The 19,861-nt window shown below is 58.5% G+C and overlaps 1 protein-coding gene across 4 annotated transcripts; it reads left to right on the top strand.

Annotated features, from left to right (window-relative positions):
- The first annotated feature begins 19 nt into the window (after positions 1-19).
- TRMU (tRNA mitochondrial 2-thiouridylase) lies at positions 20-19,609 on the top strand. Of its 4 annotated transcripts, none has more exons than XM_080811682.1 (11): positions 20-138; positions 3,058-3,223; positions 6,806-6,912; positions 10,238-10,360; positions 13,513-13,685; positions 15,130-15,183; positions 15,269-15,335; positions 16,660-16,760; positions 18,011-18,155; positions 18,493-18,575; positions 19,103-19,609. In XM_080811682.1, exons 1-11 carry the CDS (start codon positions 45-47, stop codon positions 19,265-19,267), a joined length of 1,278 nt encoding a protein of 425 aa, XP_080667808.1. In that variant the 5' UTR covers positions 20-44; the 3' UTR covers positions 19,268-19,609. The 4 variants fall into 4 exon arrangements, with proteins under 4 accessions (XP_080667808.1, XP_080667810.1, XP_080667809.1 ...); XM_080811684.1 differs by lacking the exon at positions 20-138 and adding an exon at positions 650-779 and having other exon boundaries at positions 13,572-13,685; XM_080811683.1 differs by lacking the exon at positions 20-138 and adding an exon at positions 653-779.
- The last annotated feature ends 252 nt before the right edge of the window (positions 19,610-19,861 follow it).

Genomic DNA, 19,861 nt, shown 5'->3' with positions numbered 1-19,861 from the left:
CCCACGTCCGTTCCCGCAGGCGAGGGTACAGAGTCGACCCGCAAATGCACCCCCGCCCAGGTGGCTGTCACGGGCTGCCAGCCAGGCTCCCAACTCGTCCCGCCCAGGTGGCCACGAAGAGCTCTCGAAATTTACACGGTAGGGGCGCCTGGGGGGCTCAGTGGGTTAAGCCTCTGCCTTCGGCTCAGGTCATGATCTCAGGGTCCTGGGATCGAGCCCCGCATCGGGCTCTCTGCTTGGTGGGGAGCCTGCTTCCCTCTCACTCTCTCTGGCTGCCTCTCTGCCTACTTGTGATCTCTGTCTGTCAAATAAATAAATAAATAAAATCTTAAAAAAAAAAAAAAAAGAAATTTACACGGGATCCTTCCGCTCCCCTGCTTAAAGGCCCCCTCTCCTAGAATCCGGCTCCTCGCCGCACCCCCTCGAGGACGACCTCGGCTCCCCCGCCCGCGGTCATGCGGACAGCACCCAACACGCCCCCGAGCAGCGCGCGCAAGCGCAGCGGCGAGCCCGAGCGCGGCTGCGCGCGCAGGGGACGTGGGCGGGGCCTCGGGAGCGGAAGCCGGGGCGGGGCCGGAGCGCCGCTCGCGAACGCGCGTTTCCGGTCGGGCCGCGTCGGCGTCGCCGCGGCGGAGGCGGGACTTCCGGCGCGGCGCGGAAGCGGTCGCCCAGCTCGCGGGCGGTTGTCGGTGAGCCGATGCAGGCGGCGCGGCACGTCGTGGTCGCCCTGTCCGGCGGGGTGGACAGCGCCGTGGCCGCGCTGCTGCTGAGGCGGAGAGGTGAGCGACCGCTTTTCGGGGACTCCGGCCGCGCCCGGTCCCCCATGCACTGGAGGGCGGCATCCCCGACTTTGGGCGCTCCGAGGCCCTCTGACCCGGGGGACGGCGGCGGAGGGGTCTGCGCCGACCCGGGGACGGTCCTGGGCCCGCCGGGGTCCGTGCGGCCGAAATGTCCCCTCAACGTCCGTGCGCTCCGTTCACGGACGACACGCCGGTGCCGGAGCGCCGGCGTCCGTCGCAGGCGTCCGGGGAGTGCCCGCGTCGGGCGCCGACTGAGCTGTGTTCTCCGTGTGAGGCCGCCTCCACGGGGCGGCTCGCGTGCGCTCTCCGCTGTGAGCTTCCGGAACGCGGGGCTGCAGGGGAGCCTCCTCGGTTAGTCCAGCGTCCTTCTCTGAAAGGCGGAGGGAACCCCCACGTCGCCAGGCCACTGGGAGGATGAGCTGACACGAGCCCGCGCACGCGTCACCCCGGAGCCCGGCACCCAGTGGGCGCCCGGAAAACAGTCGTGGTTATTAAATAGAAATGCAGGCACACGGGGCGCCTGGGTGGCTCAGTCCGTTGAGCCTCGCCGGGGTCACGGTCTCAGATCTCAGGGTGGTAAGATGAGCCCGGGGAGGGCTGCACACTCGTCGGTGAGTCTGCTGGCGATTCTGTCCCTCTCCCTTCCTCCCCACGCACTCATGCACGTGCAGCGCTCTCACTCTCTCAGATAGATGGATTTGTGAAAACGATGTAGGCGCGCTGCGTACCTGTAATTTGAGATCCGGGAATTAAAGCCTCACGGGCGGTGATGGTGTTTAAAGCGAGACCGGAGGCCCAGTAGCATTTCACTAAGCAGGGAATCTGCGTGAAGTGTGAGGACAGTGCTCCTAGCAGGCGCAGCTCCAGCAGCAGGTGAGAAGCATGCAAGTGTTGGCCGGGTCTGGATGGATGAAGAAAAGAATGATTATGGCCGATGTTACCCAAGAGACTTTGGCCTATGTCGGGTAGACGGTGCAGAGCCCTTGAAGGTTCCTGATGATGTGTGTGATGTGCTCTGACAGTTGTGGCAGACTAGCCGTGGGCAGACCGGGGGTGGTGGGGGCGGGGGACTCCTTTTACTCTTCAGGAAGGTCAGCTGTCCCTTCTCCCCAGGATCCAGACGACCACTCCATATTCCAGCTTTCCCTGGGGTTTCCTCCTCAGTGGGGGATGCTGATGGACTTAGCAGAGGAAAACCATGGTCCCCTCCTTGGCATTACGGGTTTCCCTAGTCTTGTGGGAGGTGCACGTCCTATCCTGTGCCCCCCAAAAGGCTCAGGTCCCATTCTGGAGTGCCTGAATCTGGGCCCCTAAGTGGGTCCATGTCCTTGAGAGGAAGGATAAGGTGATAGAAGAAGGGATTCTTAAAGCTGTGTGTGGGGTTGTCTCTTCTGTGAGCACCTCGTTAGCTCCAGGTTCTGTGCAGGGACGGAGGGGTGAATGAGACGTAGTCCCTGCTCTCTAAGAGCTCCATGCTGTAGTGAATGGCAGAAGGGGACTGACTGGCACAAGGAGCCCAGCAGAGTGTGGTGTGCGCTATAGGAGAGACAATAGGGGCGGGCCTGGTTAACTGCAGGGAGCCGTGGAGGGGGTGGTCTGGCGGGTGTTCGGTGGCACACTCTACTAAACTGAGTCACATGTCTTCGGTTCTGTTACATTGAGCCTAACCACCAAGAAGCATTTCTCAAACTTTTCTCCCACAGGGTAGGCACCTGAGTGGGTCGCTAAGATGTTTGAAAGCTAACACTGGGCTTTCTAGTATTGGGTTGGGCACTTTGTTAAAATAGAAGAAGTCAAAAAAAGGTGGTAAAAACCATAATTACTACAGCCTTTATAATAAAGTAGCCCGGACTTTAATTGTCTTCTTGTCTAGACTGAGTCTAAGTTCTAGATGATAATTGGAAAAAGGCTTTGAAATTAGTTTATTTTTTCGATAACAGAATGGTGGCTTTTATTTGCTTTGATAAATGTTGAATTTCTGCTCTTCTGTCGTTCAGCACTCGTTTGCTGAGCCTCTCCTGCGTGCTAGGCATTGTGCAGACACAGGGTGGGGACACAGAGATGAAAATGCACCGCCTCACTCACTTGGGCGACACAGGCCAACAGTTGCAGTCCTGCAGCCCACTGTGACGATGGAGGCGTTCCCAAGTGTCATGAGAGTGTGGGGGAAGGGGCGTCTCGGCCAGCTGGCAAGGCAGGTGGCTTGCGCTCAGATGATTGATTATGGACTCTGATTTGTGTCCCCTTCCTCCCCCAGGCTACCAAGTGACAGGGGTGTTCATGAAGAACTGGGACTCGCTGGATGAACATGGAGTTTGCACTGCCGACAGGGACTGTGAAGATGCTTACAGAGTTTGCCGGATCCTGGACATCCCTTTCCACCAAGTGTCCTATGTGAAGGAGTACTGGAATGATGTGTTCAGGTGGGTCCTTTTCAGAGACGCAGAAGGCTTCCTGATGTGCTGTACCACCTTTCTGCAGGAAGGACTGCCGTCGTCAGCCGGACCAGGGGCACGTGGCCACTGCTGTTAGGCGGTGGCGCCAGACACCGTGGATGGCAGGTCCTAGAGCAGCCGGCCTCATATTTCCTTATGTGCCACCTGCTAGAAGTCTCCCTAATGCCTTCATGAGCCTTGAGTTGTTTCTGCTGCTAGCTTTGGGTGAGGGAGCTAAGGCTGAGGTCCTCCCTGAGAGGTGGCATGCGGTGATGCCTGTGTAGGTCAGCGGTGAGAGGCTTCTGGGAAAAAGAAGTAGGTGAGGCACCCCTCCCCAGTGCCTCATGAAAACGTGAAACACAAAAACTTCAAAAATGTGACACCTGCCAACGGTGAGCTGTCAGTGCCTGCTCCGAACTGGGCACAGTGCTGCGTGGGGGACGTCCGGGGGGACAGGCTGTGGCTCGCTCTGCAGGAATTTGCAGCATGGTGGGAGGGGGATGTTCCCTTCAACAGAGGGGACAGTGGTGAGCGGCGTGTAGGAGGTACCAGCGATATGAAAATGCTGCACGTTCAGAGGAGGGAGAAGTGGGTCGTATGGAGCAGTCAGGAGGGCTTCATGGAAGAGGTGAGGTTTGATCTGCTCTTGAAAATTACAGGGAAGTAGAGAAGATTTTCCAAACAGGATAGCAAGAGCAGTGGTGACAAGGAAAATCCCCATCATTTTGGAGGGGAACGTTGACAACTTTGGCTGGACTCTTGTCACTGCGGAGGAAGGCTCCTTGACCTGGGGTATGGGGCGCCCAACTAGGCTCTGCACAGTGGGTGGCCGTCGAAGATGTCCCAGGCAGCAGCGATGTGCACAGGTGTAGGGTAGGCACACGCATAAGGAAATCCTTGGGTCCAGTCTTGATCCTGCCACTTACTGCATAGTCGTGGGTAATGCACTTGGCTTTCTAAGCCTTTTTTTTTTTTATCCCTTTAATGAGGATGTTGCCTCATGGGGTTATTGTAAGAATTAAATGGAATTAGCTATGAAGCTGCCAGCACCGTGCCTGGCACATTAGTAAGCAATAAACGTAGCTCTTGTGATTTGTATTAGTGGAAGAGCAGTCAGGGAGGCAAGTGTAGGGTGAGTTAAGGGAGAAGGTTGGAGGTCGAGAGCTTGGGAGAAGCCGCTGTTAGAGGGTGGGAATGACAGGGGTGTGGAGTGGGGGTAAAGGCTGGCCACGGCAGCCCTGAGGGGCAGATCGGCTGGCAGTGGAGGTCGGGCTGAAGGATTGGCGGGGGTGCTTGTCGAGCATCCGCCTGGACGGGGCCGTGGGATGTCAGCCCTGGAACCCACGCTGCGACAAGCACTTCTGTTCGTTCTGGTGGGGAGATCCATCTGGTCTGACATGGGAAATGGCGCCGCAGGGCTTGGTGACTGAGGAGTGTAGGAGTGGGAGAAAGAGGAGGCAGGGGTAGCTTCGCCGTCGAATCCGGGTGGGTGGGGAAAGCTGTTTTGGGGTGTCCTTTCGGTACTGCAGGGCTTAAGGTGGTAGCAAGAAATCCAGGCAGATTTAAACTTCACCTTGATTGCTACGTTTGGGAAGCACGTGAGCGAATGGGATCTTCAGGAGGTTAACTCACGTTTAACGGAGGCCAGGCGGGCTCTGGCCAGTCTGCCCTCTGCCTTCGTCTTGTCCTGCTTGCCTGCGTGGGTGGTTGGAATTGCGCTCAGTGATCTTTGTGTTCTGCATGCTCACCACTCTGTTTTGTTTTAACATGTTACTTGAGAGAGAGCTTGTGCATGAGCTGTGGGGAGGGGCAGAGGCAGAGGGAGAAGCAGGCTCCCCGCCGAGCAGGGAGCCGGATGCGGGGCTCAGTCCCAGGACCCTGAGATCGTGACCTGAGCCAAAGGCAGCTGCTTAACCATCTGAGCCCCCCAGGAGCCCCCAAACGCTCACCGCTCTAGCACTCTCTAGCTCCAAGGTTTCTTCTGAATCTTGGTTACAAGGCCTGTTTGGGCTTCAAGGGTCAGAGTGCGGGTGTTCTTTCCGCTTGCCGTCTCCCTCCTGGGGTGCAGACGGGTTTTGTCCCCTCGCCGAACAGGTTGTGCTCCGTGGTTTTTGCTGACGCCACTGACCTCTCTTCCGTTAAGCCGTTTGGGAAATGGTTAACATGATTTTCAGAAGCAGGTGGAAACCTTCAGCCTCTTCAACATTCATTCAGAACTTGTTATGTAGAAAACGTTCTGGGGGCTGTGGACACACGGAGAGTAAAGCAAGAGTTTAATAAGACTCTTGACAACTTTCTAACAGATAAGAAATTGAAATATGGAGCAACACAAGTGTTCTCCCTTCCTGAGAGGACTGAGAGGTGGTAGGAACGGTGTGGCATTGCCTGCTGGAGTTGGAGATACACGTGTGACCTGTGACCCCGCGCACATTCTCCTTGTCTTCGTGATGTGACCCTCTTGGTCAGTGTCGTCATTTATAACCATGGTAGAGCAACAGAGAGCTTTAGGTTCAATGAAAAATGATCACAGGTACTCCAGATACACCTGTAACTTTTTTCTTTTTTGAAAATTTTATTTTGAAGTCACCTCTACGCCCAGCTCGAAGCTCAAACCCATGACCCCAAGATCGAGAGTCACACGCTCCTCCAGCTGAGCCAGCCGGGTGCCCCCCACCCTTTAATACTCACTTTAAACTCCTGTAACAGGCATCATCATCCTCCTAGAGTGAATACTACGAGACCATGAACTTGTTGCCGAACTGTCCTTCTCCCACATCTGGTCAGCCAGGCTGCCCGTGCCCCGGAAGCATCCGGGCCATTGCTGGCCCTCAGAAGTATGGGAGTCACAGTAGAAAAGTATCAGCTGGCACATTTATTCGCCCAGTGACCTGGGTCCCCAGGCCGAGATTGTGGAATAGCTCATAGAGCCCCAGACGGTGGCTCTGGGTCATTGTGTTCCTGCTCTCACTCTGGCGTGTTCTCCCTCCAAGCCGTCCTCTGCTGGCGGAGTCAGGGGAGGCTGGGGTTGAGTGAGTCTGTCCCGCATGGGGCCCCGCACAATCTGTGAACCTCTGGGGAGACGGAGTGGCTGCTAGGCCAGAGTGGCAGGTGATACCTGGCTTTCTGTCTGGCTTTGTCTGTTATCATAGATTCAGATGGAAAGTGCAGCTGGCTTTACGCGAATGTTTGATGAAAACACTGACAGTGGCTGTCCACTGAAGCTCTCCTGATTTACGAAAAATTGTAGCTTTGGTAAGACAAGGAGAAGCTAACTGAAGCAAGTAATTCAACCTAATCATTTTTAAAGATTTTATTTATTTATTTGAGAGAGAGAACGTGAGCTCAGGCGGGTCGGGGGTGGGCAGAGGGGGAGAGCGAGAATCTCAAGCAGACCCTGTGCCAAGTGCGGAGCCCAACCAGGGGCTCAACCCTACAACCCTGAGATCATGACCTGAGCCGAAATCCAGAGCCGGACACTCAACTCACTGAGCCACCCAGGTGCCCCAATAGACTTATTTTTTTGAGGAATGTTTCACACTTAGAAATGAAAATCGTTTTCTTCTATTCCAGTGACTTTTTAAGTGAATATGAAAAAGGAAGGACTCCTAATCCTGACATAGTCTGCAACAAGCACATCAAATTCAGTTGTTTTTTCCATTATGCTGTGGATAACCTGGGTAAGTCGTTTGCTCTTTCCATTTAATCTCTTTAAAATTGTAACGTTTTCAGAGATATTCAGGAGCCAGATCCTGGTAAACAGTTTCATCTTCAGAAGGAAAGGAAGCAGTGGAAACGATAATATTCTGTTACCTTCCTGAGTAAAAAAGAACTTTCTGGCAATATGCAAATGACAGGGTCTCGGGGAGGAAGGAGTGTGTCCTCATCATGGACCTCTCAGGTGCGGGGGCAGTGCTTTAGGTGAGGAGCACCAACTTCTGAGCGTCCTGCCGAAGCAGGTCGCAGGCAGAGAGCCAGACGCGGGGCCGCCAGAGCTTGCCTGCGGGTCCAGCTTTGCTCAGAGCAGCCCCGGTTGCAGGCAGGGTCACAGTCAGCGGGAGTGTCACGAGCCCTCCTTAGAGTTCTGGAAAGTCGGCTTCAGTGTCTTTCTGGGCGTCCTTTTTGCCAGTCCTGCTGAGACTTTGTTCCGATGCCCTGGGTGGCTTGGTTTCTGGGCCTTTCTTTCCCTCCCGGATTTGAAGCCACGTTTTAGTGGTCTGTTCTTTTCTTTTTTTTTTTTTGTATTCTATTTGAGAGAGTGACAGAGCACGAGCAGGGGTGAGGGGCAGAGGGAGAGGGAGAGGGAGAAGCAGGCTCCCCGCTGAGTAAGGAGCTGGGAGTGGGGCTCGATCCCAGGACCCGGAGATCAGGACCTGAGCGGATGCCTCACTGACTGAGCCACCCCAGTGCCCCTGGTGGTCTGTTCTCAAAGCCCATCGAGGCCCTGCTCCCTGCTTACAGCTGCCTGCAGATTTTGTCTGTCTCCATAGTTCTCCGTTCTCCTCTCCGTCTGCCTGCTGGGGCATCCCTGTGCTTTTGTGGGGCTCCCTGATGCTGCCTTGCTTGCTGGGGCTGCCCGTGGCCTCTGCTGCCTTCAAGCCCACGTGCTCGCTCGTGTGCCCTGCCCTGCCCTCGCAGAAATTTCTGATTCTGGCCTTTCCGTGTCTTCTGTCCCGTGTGGCTCCTTGCTGCGTCTGGCCACGTGCCCAGACGTTATTGTGACCGTCCTGTGCCAGCCGTCCAGTAGCGTCCCAGGACTGCTGGCTGCTCTGTCCGTCAGCTGTGCCGCGGTGACAGAAGCAGGCCCACTCTAGGCCCGCAGACCCAGCGCACAAGGGCCCTGGCGCTGGGGAGGGGACACACAGTGGGTCACAGGCCACAGCGATGCCTGCAAGGCAAAGGCCCCAGAATTTTGGAAGCATTTGAATGACTGATGCCAAAACTGAACCTTGGTAGAGATCACATTCCAAGTTGGCAAACTAGGGTCAATCTTGCCTCTTGCCTGAGGTGGGGAGCAGATCTGGGCCTCCCGCTGCCTGCAGTCTGGCATTACCTGGTGGTTGGGGGTGTCAGGAAGGAAAGGCATCGGGCCTGTTCTACCCTCATGGGCCACATCTGGGGGGCTTTCAGTTAGCTCCTGTTTATTCAGGAAGGGAGCGACAGGTTCATGGCTTGTGCAGTGACTTTGGCTTTGAGTGTGTTAGGAGACAGGACCTCGGATGAGCCGGGTCATTACCATGGGGTCATAGTGGCCGTGCCCGGTGAGTGGCCTCCTTTTGTGTGCGTGCCACGCAGGGCAGGGCCTGGCTGTACAGAAGGACCGCACTTGGGAGGGGTGCAGCCAGCTCTGTGGGAGGGGGGGCCCCTCCCTGTGGCGAGAGTGGCTCCCTGTCGGCCTTAGCCTCTCAGGGAGCCAGCCCGAGGCGGCCGTCTGTTGGGGACGCTTCAGAAGGAGTGTCTGCGGGGCGTGCTTGCGTGTCTGAATTCCCCGCGTGAGCAGTGCAGCACGGAGTGCCAGTCCGTGAAACCCAGACTCTGAGATCTTGGGGTCTCTCCCAGAGGGACTCGACACTTGGCAGCGTAAGTGGTCGTTGTTTGGGGAAATAGATTTAAGGAGGGTTTTTTTCCTCTCTGAAAAGCAATCAAGGTATCATAACAGGTTCCCCAATGTGCTTTTTCTGGTAGTTCATATACGACAGTTCTTCTACTGGTAAGAATCTGCCTTAGGGTAGGGAATGCGTTTGGCAAACTGGAGAGCCCACTTCTGAGCCGAGGCGCCGTCTGCTGTTTTAGCTGCAGCTCATGTCAGACCAGCATTACTAGAACTTCCCTTTTGTGTTATTTTTTAATGGGTAAAACCTTTTTTTTTTTTTTTAAGTAAGTCTCTACGTCCAGCGTGGGGCTTGAACCCATGACCCCAAGATCAGAACGTGCACGCTCCTCTGACTGAGCCCGCCAGGTGCCCTCAGCAACTAATGCTCGTTGTCTCTCTCGTCTTACACTGAGCTCGTCTAGCTGGCGAGGCTCAGTTTGCTGCCCCTCCGTGGAATGAGTCTCTTGCCACGTGGAGTATCTGAAGTGTTCGCCCAGGGAAAGGTTGTGAACTAATACGTGCTCTAGTAGGTTCTTTTGTTTTTTTGCATAATGGGGAGGAAAGAGATAGAATATGCTGGACGGTCCTTCACCGCCGTGGAAATAGTGTGCGCGTCAGAAGAAGTTCAAAGTTCAAGTTCATGACGGCAGAGTGAAAATAGGCTGATGTTGTCTATTAGTTCTCTTCCCGGACTCAAAGGAATGGGCTTTCTCCTATTTTTCTTAATCTTTGTGCATTAAAAAAAAGTGGGGGGCACCTGGGTGGCTCAGTTGGTTAAGCGACTGCCTTCGGCTCAGGTCATGGTCCTGGAGTCCCAGGATGGAGTCCCGTATCGGGCTCCCAGCTCCACGGGGCGTCTGCTTCTCCCTCTGACCTTCTCCCCTCTCATGCTCACTCTCACTGTCTCTCTCTCAAATAAATAATTTTTCTTTTAAGTGGGATTGTAGTATTATGTATTTCCCCCTATTGAGCATTATGAAAAATTCCTTGAGAGCGGTGCTGTTCATATGGCATTTTAACTTCATATTCTCCGAACATTTTGGTGGTTTCAATTTTCTTTAGTATAGGAGACACTGTAATGAACTTTTTATCCTTAAATCTTTGTGTGCGTATCTCTTTCCTTAAGCTAGAGTGAATGAGTGGATAGAAAGTCTCATAAAGCTGCAGTGAAACCTTGTAGCAAGGTTGTATCCTTGTAAATGGAGAGTTCAAGGCCACTGTTGAGAATGTTGCGGGGGGTGGGGGGGCTCCTTGCCTGGACCTCCGTGTTTGGGAGGGAGCTGGGCCATCGGTACAGACCATCCAGTGCAAGGCTTGGTGTCTGCAGGCTTCTGGGAGCTCCTGAGGCCCGAGGCGGCCCGGCCACACATGCGAGTCTGGAGTTTGATCTTGGGTTTTTAAAAACCTCACAGGAGCCGACGCAGTCGCCACGGGCCACTACGCCAGGACCTCACTGGAAGACGAGGAAGTCTTTCAGCAGAAGCACATTAGGAGGCCAGAAGGGCTTTTCAGAAACCGGTTTGAAGTCAGGAACGGTAAGAGAAAGTGCCGGGTCAGACCGCAGGGGTGGGTGCGCAGAGGGAGCTAGGGGAGCGCGGCGGCGGGTTGTCGCCGGAGCCACCCGCCGCGTCCCCGTGTGGCCTGCGCTGGCTGGCGGGTGTTGAAGAGTAAACATCAGGAGGCCGCCTCCCCGCAGAGCCTGCTTGGAACCTGCTTCTGTGATTTCTGACCCAGCCCTTACACTCTGCCAGTGACTCGAAGGTTCCCAGGGTGTTTGAGGAAATACTTGTTCGTAGTCGGAGCTCACAGGCCGCAGCGCTTACCATAAGCTCTTGAGGGCTCGAGACCGGGGTGTGCGCACTTCCATGGGACCCAGGTGCCGGGGCCTGACACTCGGGCCTGCTGGAGAGCGCGTGTGCAGAGATGATGGATACAGAGCAGTGTGTCGGCATTAGAGGGAGCCGAGTGTCACCTTCCTAGAAAAATGCCCAGCTGTCAGCAGGGCTGCTGCGGGCTTGTCCTGGCGTACATTTGTGTGTAGAAGAGAGGAATTCACGTCATTGTGAAGGGAGCTCAGAGCCGCGTCTGAGCAAGGAGTTTCCATTGTCGTGGGATCGCCGGAGGGCTGGGCCGCCGAGCGCCTGCCTGACCGCACCTGCCCCTTCCCCCGAGCGCAGTTGTGACGGGCGTGCGCTCCGCTTGGCCCCTCTGAGAGCGGACATGGAAGCACAGGTGAGGAAACTGAGGCATGGAGTCATTTGACCGGGCTGCGTGTGCCATCGAGCTGGAGCTCAGCCCCATTCGGCCCAGCTCCATAGTTGTGCTCTTCCGTCTACACCAGGCCCCAGTCGAGCTCTGTCCTCCGTGTCACTGAGCCTGGTCGGAGGGCCACCCAGGCCATGTGGCCATCTACTGTGTTTCGGAGCCCCGAGGGTGCTGGCGGGTACTTGGCTGGCCTGGTTTCGAACCCAGCCCCTTCTTCACAGCAGAGGGGACTCAGATCACCTTCCGACTTGAACGCAGACAAGGGCAGCGCTTGCTTTTTGGGACGGTCTCCCTCTGCTGCCTGCGGGGTGCTGGGCCTTTAGCCGCGTGCTTGCCGCGGGGAGAGAGGACAGGTTCCCTCGGCCTCCCTTCCAGTTGCTTCCTAGGGCCGCCACTCACAGCCCCCGGCACCCCTGTCCTGGGAAGCCCCTCCGAGTCGGGAAGAAGGCAGAGCCCTGCCACGTGGGAGCTCCGCAGCAGAAGTCAAGTCACCAAGGAAATACGGATTGAAGGGTCCTGAGTGGCTAAAGGATTTATTTCCACACGGAATAGACGCGCTTGCTCACCTTCTAGAAACCGGTTTGCGCTCCGGAGCTGTCTGGACCTTTATGTGAGGCCATGGGCCCCCAGAAGCTCCTCCGATCGCGCTGACGGGCGCGCTCTTGAGCGATTTAACGTGGAGTCGTGGTAGTAACGTAGCGGTGTCTTCGTTTTCATTGCGCGCTCTAGTCACACGGCAGCTTTTCCTTTAATTCTTACTTAGTTGCTCTGGAGACCTGGACCTGGTCCCTGGGCAGCACGACACAGGGCAGCGCACACGGGGCAGCACAGAGCCCGCCTGGGCTCGTCGGCGCTTCTGGGCCCCGGCCTGGCACCTGGTTAGGCCTCACCCCTGCGGAGGGGGCGCGGCGCCGGCCTGACCGTGGACAAGCTGTGTGGTGTGTGAATGAAACCCCGGACCGTGTTCCCTTCTATGGTTTAAGATTGCCGGCCTTCTTTAAAAAAAAAAAAAAAGATTTTGTGCCTGTCTTATTTATTTGTTTATTTGCTTATTAAGATTTTATTTATTTGAGAGAGTGTGTGACAGGGATAGTGAGAGAGCATGAGTGGGAGGAGAGGGAGAAGCAGGCACCCCGCTGAGCAAGGAGCCCGATGTGGGGCTCGACTCCAGGGTGCTGGCATCATGACCTGAGCCAAAGGCAGACGCTTAACCACTGAGCCCCCCAGGCGCCCCAGATTTCAGGTCTGTTTTATGCTGACTCGGAGCTGTGAGGGGATGCCCATTGCTCCCAGTGTCCTGAGGCCCCCGTGTGCGCTGCTAACCGGTCTTCCTTTTGAAACAGACGAGCCTGCCTCCCTGATGACTGGCTGTTTTCCATTTCTCGGCCGGTCGTGTTGCTCTGTGTGCAGGAAGGGAGGGACTAGGACTAAGGCCCTGTTGTACACTAAGGTGCACTGTTCTGTTGTACCTCTCCGACGATCTCAGCCTGTTTCCTCGTCTGTAAAATGGGGGTCATGGACCCTCTCGTGGTTAAAGTGAGACTCACATTTGAGGTCGCGGGTGGAGAACGTTCCCTCCCCAGAGCCCGTGTTTCCCACACGACTGTGCGAGCTGACAGGCACACGTGCGTCGTATGGGCCCCAGCGCACACGTAGCACGCCCTGAGGGTGCCGTGTGGCGGCCACTCCTCGCGCTGCCTCCAAGGAGTGTCGGAGCTCCGGTACTGAAAGCCCACACGCCGTTTCCCGTGGTTCACTGAACTTGACATTGGGGAGCTTGTTGCTTGCAATCGCGGCCATCCTGGCGCGGGCCTGGCAGGTGTCATGTGGCCCAGAGGTGGAGCCGGGCCTCCTTCTCTGACCAGTATCACGGGGCCAAGGTCAGTCACGCCTGTGCCCAGAGGCCTCAAGGCCAGAAGCGGCTCCCTGCAGGGAAGACGAGCGGGGGAGGCGTGGAGGAGCAACGCACGGATGTCCGCGCGACCCTGAACGAAACCCGCTTTCCGCGGGAACCCCTGCCTGGGAAGGTGGGGGGCGTGGGGAGCGGCTGAGCCCCCGGCCCGGGGTTCTCCGGGGCTCCCTCGTCGAGCTTTCTCGTGCTCGGCTGCGTGTATCTTGGGCTCGTTTTCACGTCACCTCTTCGGAGCGGGTCTGTGCCGAGTTGGGTCTGTAAAGTACCGTGACCCGGGGCGGGAACGGGATTAAACTTCCTGATCACGTAGACGTGTTCTTAACGGCGCCTAAACTCGGGGTGAGAACTCGTCTCCCCAGAAGCGCGGGATTGTCTGGCTTTCCTGGTGGTCTGCCTTTGAGTACTGCTTGCCGCCTCCGACGGAGCGGGGAGAAGCTGATAGGACGGGACCCGCGGCCAAGGACCGTTATGTTCATTCCCGCACCGTGTTTTGTTCTTTACTCTTGGCAGCGGTTAAACTTCTTCAAGCAGCTGACAGCTTTAAAGACCAGACCTTCTTTCTCAGCCAGGTTTCCCAAGATGCCCTGAGGAGAACCCTCTTCCCTCTGGGGGGGCTAACGAAAGATTTTGTCAAGAAAATAGCTGCTGAGAATAGACTCCATCACGTGCTTCAGAAGAAGGAGGTAGGACCGAGGGGGGTGTGCTCGCGGCCATGGTCTGCGGAGAAGCGGGGCCCCGTCCGGGCATTTCCTCCCCGGGAGCCAACGTCAGGACAGGCCGGGTCACGCGTGCAGTAGGACACGCTGTTGACATTCTAGGAGCTGCTCAGACACGGTTTCTCCCTCTGCCTCCTCCTCGGCCCCCCTCTGGGGTGAGCGGCTTTCACAGCGGCCCGGCTAGCTTGTTGGGGTGCCCTTGGCCCAGCCTGCCAGGGGAGGGCAGGGCTAAAGGACCGGGCCCTGAGACGCCCTGGCCGGGGCTCTGTCGCCGCCTGTGCGCAAATCTGCCTTTTTCACACAGTCTAGCCCCTCCTTGTCGAGGACCTTCCTGTCCTGAGTGTCGTGCCGATGGCCCCTGAGGACAGGGTGAGAGCACATGGGTTCCTCACTCCTGCCTTCATGGAGCTCGCAGGAAGGGGAGACAGACACGAAACAAACCACGGCAAAACTGGAAAATGTGTAGGAGGCACCAGTGGGTTCTAACTAGATTGGGCTAGAGCCAGAGACGGGCTCTGGGGAGTTAACATTTTATTTAACGCAAGGCCTCAGAATGAATAGGATTTAGTGTTCCAAAGACAGCTGGGGGAGGATAGCCCCAATAGTGGGAAGAGGGTGTGCAAAGGCCCTGAGGCAAGAAGAGCCTGGGCATTGGAACGACGGTGAGGCCAGCATGGCGGGGGTCTGGGGCTGCAGGATGGTCCCGGTGTGCTCGGTGTGGTCGGGCCATGTCAGGGATTGGGTCACCTTTAGCTGAGGCTGCTGCTGTCCTTTTGTCTTCCTGGGAGTGAGCATGACCTTTTTTTATCAGCAAGTCATTGTCCCCAAGGAAGACATCTTCTCACGCATGCATCCACCCATCATCTCTGTCCCTCTGTTCACTGGTTCGGTTTCTGGGTGTGGTTCTGTGGTGGGAGCTGGGGGCCACATCTCTGAGAGACACAGCAGAGAGCCGTGTGATGGGAGCGGCGCTGGAGCGCGCCCTCCGGCTTGTCTTCTGGGCTAGAGGAGATCACGCTGGGGAAGCCGTCTCCTTCCTCCGACTCTCCTGCGCACGCGTCAGCTTCTGGCCCAGTTCCTCTCCTTCCCAGGCTGACCCTGGCTCCCGGCTTCCCCGCGGCTCGCAGATGGTGGTCCGAAGGGCCGGCCCAGCTCGGGCTCGCTCTCCTGTGGGGGTGGACGTGGTGTGCCCTCGCTTACTCACCAGATCCCGGGTTGGGGGCCTGAAGCAGACCCTGGGAGGCTGAGATGCGCTGAAAGCCCTCAAGGTGCATTTGCGGGGCGCGGCCGGTGTATGCGGGTACTGGCCGAGGAAAGCCAGGCGCGCGGCCCGCTGTTCTCCCAGCACTGGCTTGTTCTCGTGCGGACACCTGCCTGTTCGTTCTCACGCTCGGCTCTCCTTTTGTTTCAGAGCATGGGCATCTGTTTCGTCGGTAAAAGAAATTTTGAAAATTTCATTCTTCAGGTGAGTGTTCCTCTGAGGCCAAAGAGTGGAGGCACGTTTCTGCTCTTGGCCTGGATCCGTGAGTAAGAACGTGCTTGTTTTTCAGTATTTACAGCCCCGGCCTGGTAAATTTATTTCTATAGAAGACAATAAAGTTCTGGGAACACACAAAGGTGAGACACCACCTTGGGCTGCCTTTCGTCATAAACTCTCTGAGTCGTGGGGCAAGTTCCAGCTCTGGGAGAGTCAGACAAGAAGCCTAGAGTTCCCACTGCGTCCACGCGTGAGTCCAAGGGGCCCGTGGGCGGGAGTCGCAGGTGGCTCGAGCGAGTGCGGTGGCCAGTGCTGTACGTGGTCTCCGTGAGGCCTGGCAGCTAATAAAGAGGGATGCCCTCCGATTCCGGAAGACCCGTGTTGTGTCTCTGTAAGTAAAAGTGCCCCCTCACCGTAGGAAAAGAAAACCTGAGAACACAGAGAGGCCCAGCTCGGTGAAAGCATGACTGACTTCAGACTGAACTTCCAGAGCTAGGACGAGGACAGGACGGGATCAGAGGGGGTCCCCATAAGGCAGGGGTGTTGCACTTAGGTGCAGACATTCGGGGAGGGGCACCGTGAACTTGCCCCAGGCTGGTGTGGGGAGGCTGCAGCAGACAGTCAGGCTCCAGCATTCACAGCGCAGTGGGAGGACAGAGAGTGGGTTGGTGAGTGGTGGGCCTGTGCCTCTGGGGCATCAGAGGAGCCCTTGGGGGCTGGTGACCAGCTGGGTCTTGACCCAGAATGTGCCTGACCTGCTCGGGAGACAAGGGCTGGTGCTTAGACATGGACAGGCTCACTGATGGCTCTTTGGAATCCCCCAACCCAGTTTGGGCAGATGGCTTCTCTTTCCCGTTGGGGGAGCTGGACTTGGCTGTCCGGGGCTCCTAGGGAGCCAGGCAGAGAAGCCCCGTGCATTTCTGAGACGGGAGGAGGGGACAGGCCTACAGGGTGCTCCCTCCCAGCCGGTCTCCAGCAGGATGAGATCCCCTCAGCTTGTCTCTTCTGTGCTAGTGCTGTTCCCCAGGAGATGAGGGTGGGGGGCTATCTATCCAGTCTTGTGATGTTTGTTGCAGGGTCGGGGTATACAGAGAAGTGGGGGCAGCCCTGATGCCCCAGCCCCCCGTGCAGTTCATCCATCAGAGGGGCTCCTGGGGGCTCAGCACGAGGGGACTTAGGGCTTCCCTGCACATTCTGGAGGAGTGGTCCCTGAGGCCCATGGTTTGGGTGGTCCAGCAGCTGGCATGGCTCCTGGCGGGGCACGAGGTACAGCCTGACACGGCCCGGATGAGGTCAGGGCTGAGGCTTGTGGTGGGAGAACACAGCTGCTCTGGACTGCCTACCTCTTGGTGGCCCCCAGAGCCTCCCGACTGCTGCCCCTCCCCCCATGCTCTGCGCCCCATTAAGTGGAGGGGGTGATGTGAAGGAGCTGGGGCCGACTGCTGAGAAACCATCTTTCCGTAGGTTGGTTCCTGTATACTTTGGGCCAGAGAGCCAAGATAGGCGGCTTACGGGAGCCCTGGTACGTGGTGGAGAAGGACGGCACCAAGGGCGACGTGTTTGTGGTGAGTCGGGCTGGCCTTGTAGACAGGTGACCGAGGTCCATTTTTGGCAGAAAACCAGGCAGGGCTGTGGCGTCCTGCAGAGCAGCAGTGGCGGATGGACCATCCCTGCCTCCCTCTGTGTCCTCCTGGGACTGGCCCCCGAGGTGCCAGCAGGGCTTTGGGGACGGTATTCATCAGGGCCTTACCGTATGCCGGCTCTCTGGCAGGCACATTAATGCGGCTGTGAACGGGTCCTATTTTTCTGATTTTACGCAAGAGGCCGAAGCTCCCTCAGTGCTTAGGACAGGGCTGGCCCATGGCTGCGGCAAGCCACTGCGGGACCCACGGAAGCGGCCAAGCCGGGGCCAGAGCCGTTGGTGGGCCGCGGCGACTTGAACCCTGTCCCCAGGCCGTGGAGCAGGGCTTCCGAAGAGGCGGAGCTGGCCCCGGTCCCTGTCCCGGGACACTCGGCAGTATGTCCCTGGCATCTGATGGGTGGAGGCCAGGGGGGCCCCTGACATCCTACAGGAAAGCCCCCACCCCGAACAGATGACCCAGCCTCCCGCCCCAGCCGTACCGAGGTCGAGAGCCCTTGCCCTAGGAGAGCTGGGTGCTCGGGCACAGAGCTGGAGGAGCCTCTCTCAGACGCAGGCAGAGCGGCCGGCACACCTTGCCTACTGATTCTGGGCCATCTCCTTCCTCGAAGAGCCGTGGGCATCACAGCCTGAACAGGGATTGTGGTCACGTGGGAATTAAAGTGGTTTTCGTGTAAAATTTCAATGGTCTCTCTCTGTTGCGTTCCGAGAAACCAGGAGGGTCGTCACCTGGCATTTGTCCCCGCGTGGGTATCCCTGCCTGGGTCTTGGGTCAGATAGCCTCAGTACAGCCCCGGGGAGCCGGCCCCGTGCCTTCTTTCCCTGCCGCCTGGAGTTTGATGGGCTCCTGGGGTGACCGTTTGGAGACAAGCCAGCAGCGTGGCGGCCCTGCCTCGGCAGGTGCGGCAGGCCGTGCGGCCGGAACTGGCGGGTGCTGACCGTGGTTTGCTGCTCGTCAGGTGTGACTGTGACAAGACCCTTTTCCTCCTACGCCTCAGTTTCCTCTTGTGCAGAATGGGATCCAGTGGCGTGGGGTGGTCCCATGCATTTCTGGGGCGGACGCTGTAGGCAGCAGTCAGCGTGCCGTTGGGGTCGCTACTGATGAAGTGCAGGCTTGGGGTGGGGACCCCTCCGCTGAGGGCTCCCATGTCCTGACCTGCGTGTTCCACCCCACAGGCCCCCCGGACAGACCACCCGGCTCTGTACAGGGACCTGCTGCGGACCAACCGCGTGCACTGGATCGCAGAGGAGCCGCCGGCTGCCCTGGTCCGGGACAAGATGATGGAGTGCCACTTCCGGTTCCGCCACCAGATGGCGCTAGGTGACTGAGCGGGAGGGGCCCTGCAGAGGGGGCCCAGGGTCCGAGTGGTCCTTAGACTTGGGGCGGGAGCGTCCCCCACTGTTCAGGTTGCATAACGTATTCGGAACCCCCTCTTCGCCTGCCTTCCCTGGGAGCCCTGACGGGGAGGCGCTGAGGCCCGCGTCCACACGTGTCCTGGAGGTGCTGGCGTGGCAGGCCAGGAAGCAGGTGGCGCTGAGCCGCTCTGGCTGTGGCCCCCGCTGCCGATGCTCCTTCCACCCTTGGGGGTGTGAGGCCTGGGGCTGGCCGCACGTGGAAAGGCCCGGGCGCCCTCCAAAGAGCCCTCTTGTTCACCCAGTGCCCTGTGTGCTGACTCTCAACCAAGACGGCACCGTGTGGGTGACAGCTGTGCGGGCCGTGCGGGCCCTGGCCCCGGGACAGGTGAGTGGGATGTGCCTGGCCCTGCGCCCGCGCTGCCCAGGGAGGCGGGGAGCTCAGATGGAAGGCAGGGCTGGGCCTCACTCCACGGCCGCGTGTGGCCAGAGCCGGGCCCTCGCGCACGAGATGGCTTCAGCATGTGCTCAGGTGTGCCTTGCCGAGGCCCGTGTGGCCGAGAGGGCTCTGGCCCGTGGGCTCCGTGCTCTGGAAGGACAGACCGCACTTCCTCCCCGCCGGAGCGCCCCGTTTACAGGGTGGGGGTGCTGAGCTGTGGGCTGGGCGTGAGTGCGCGGCTCCCGCAGCCAGTGAGGGTGGAAACCACGGCCCCCCTGCGCCTGGTGTTCCCCCCACCCCCCGGCCACACCAGTCATACCTGCCCCTGCTCGATGCTTGCGGGGGGCCCAGCTGCCCTGTCTGGGCCGCCCTCCCCCACACCCGCAGCCCAGCAGCTGCAGACCCACACCCCTGGCTGCTGGTGGGCACCCGGCGCTGGGCCCTACGGAGCTTACATGGGCCTCTTTACTTCTTAGTTTGCCGTCTTCTATAAAGGAGAGGAGTGTCTGGGCAGCGGGAAAATCCTGCGCTTGGGCCCATCTGCCTACATACTCCGGAAGGGCGAGAGCAAGCCCAGAGTGGCCGTCGAGGGCCCCAGCGACGGCCCCAGCGACGGCCCAGGGCTGGGCCCCGTGCTCTGAAGGAGGCTGAGCGGCTGCTGCGCGCCCGGGAGCAGGCCCGGAGGAGCAGAGCCCAGTGTGGAGCTGTCGGGGGGCGTGGCTGAGCCTGCTGCCCTGGTTCTAGCCAGGCTGGCCTCACAGTGCCAGGGGAGCCCCAGAAAGGCTTGTCCTGTCTTCCCCAAGTTGGTGCTCTGGCCAGAAGGACTTGCCGCCTAGCGGGTGGGTCCCGAGTACCCCGTGTATAGAGTTGCCCTTCTGGGCCCCAGGGAAGGTCTCCCACCTGCAAGCACAGAGGCGGCCCGGCGAGGAGGCTGTGGGGACCGGCGATGGCACCCAATAAAGCATGTGTCTGGGACAGAGTCTAATGGGATCTCCTGACGGGTGCGGGCCTCTGGCGCACAGCTCCGGCTGAATGACACGAGCCCCGCTCCCCCGTTCCCGCCGTACCCTCCTCCTGGGAGGGTTCCCCTGGGAGGGCCAATAATGGTGGGACCTGGGCTGAGTCCCGGCCCGCAGGGGTGCCCCGCAGCCATGCGAGGGGGTGCAGCCGTGGGGAGGCTGTCTCTCCCCCTGCTGAGCGCCCGGCGCCTTGGCTGCAGTCACATGGCAACCAGG

This window comes from Martes martes, assembly GCF_963455335.1.
Source record: "Martes martes genome assembly, chromosome: 8".
NCBI lineage: Eukaryota > Metazoa > Chordata > Mammalia > Carnivora > Mustelidae > Martes > Martes martes.
The sequence above is the reverse complement of the archived record's forward strand: the minus strand, read 5'-3'. Positions and strand labels throughout refer to the sequence as shown.

What these genes read in the sequence shown, in the direction of transcription:
- TRMU (XM_080811681.1), top strand. Translation starts at nt 698, where the DNA reads ATGCAGGCGGCGCGGCACGTCGTGGTCGCCCTGTCCGGCGGGGTGGAC. An exon ending in TTATGCTGTGGATAACCTGG is followed by an intron (nt 6,913 to 10,237) that starts GTAAGTCGTTTG and finishes AAAACCTCACAG; the next exon opens with GAGCCGACGCAGTCGCCACG. An exon ending in ACGTGCTTCAGAAGAAGGAG is followed by an intron (nt 13,686 to 15,129) that starts GTAGGACCGAGG and finishes CTTTTGTTTCAG; the next exon opens with AGCATGGGCATCTGTTTCGT.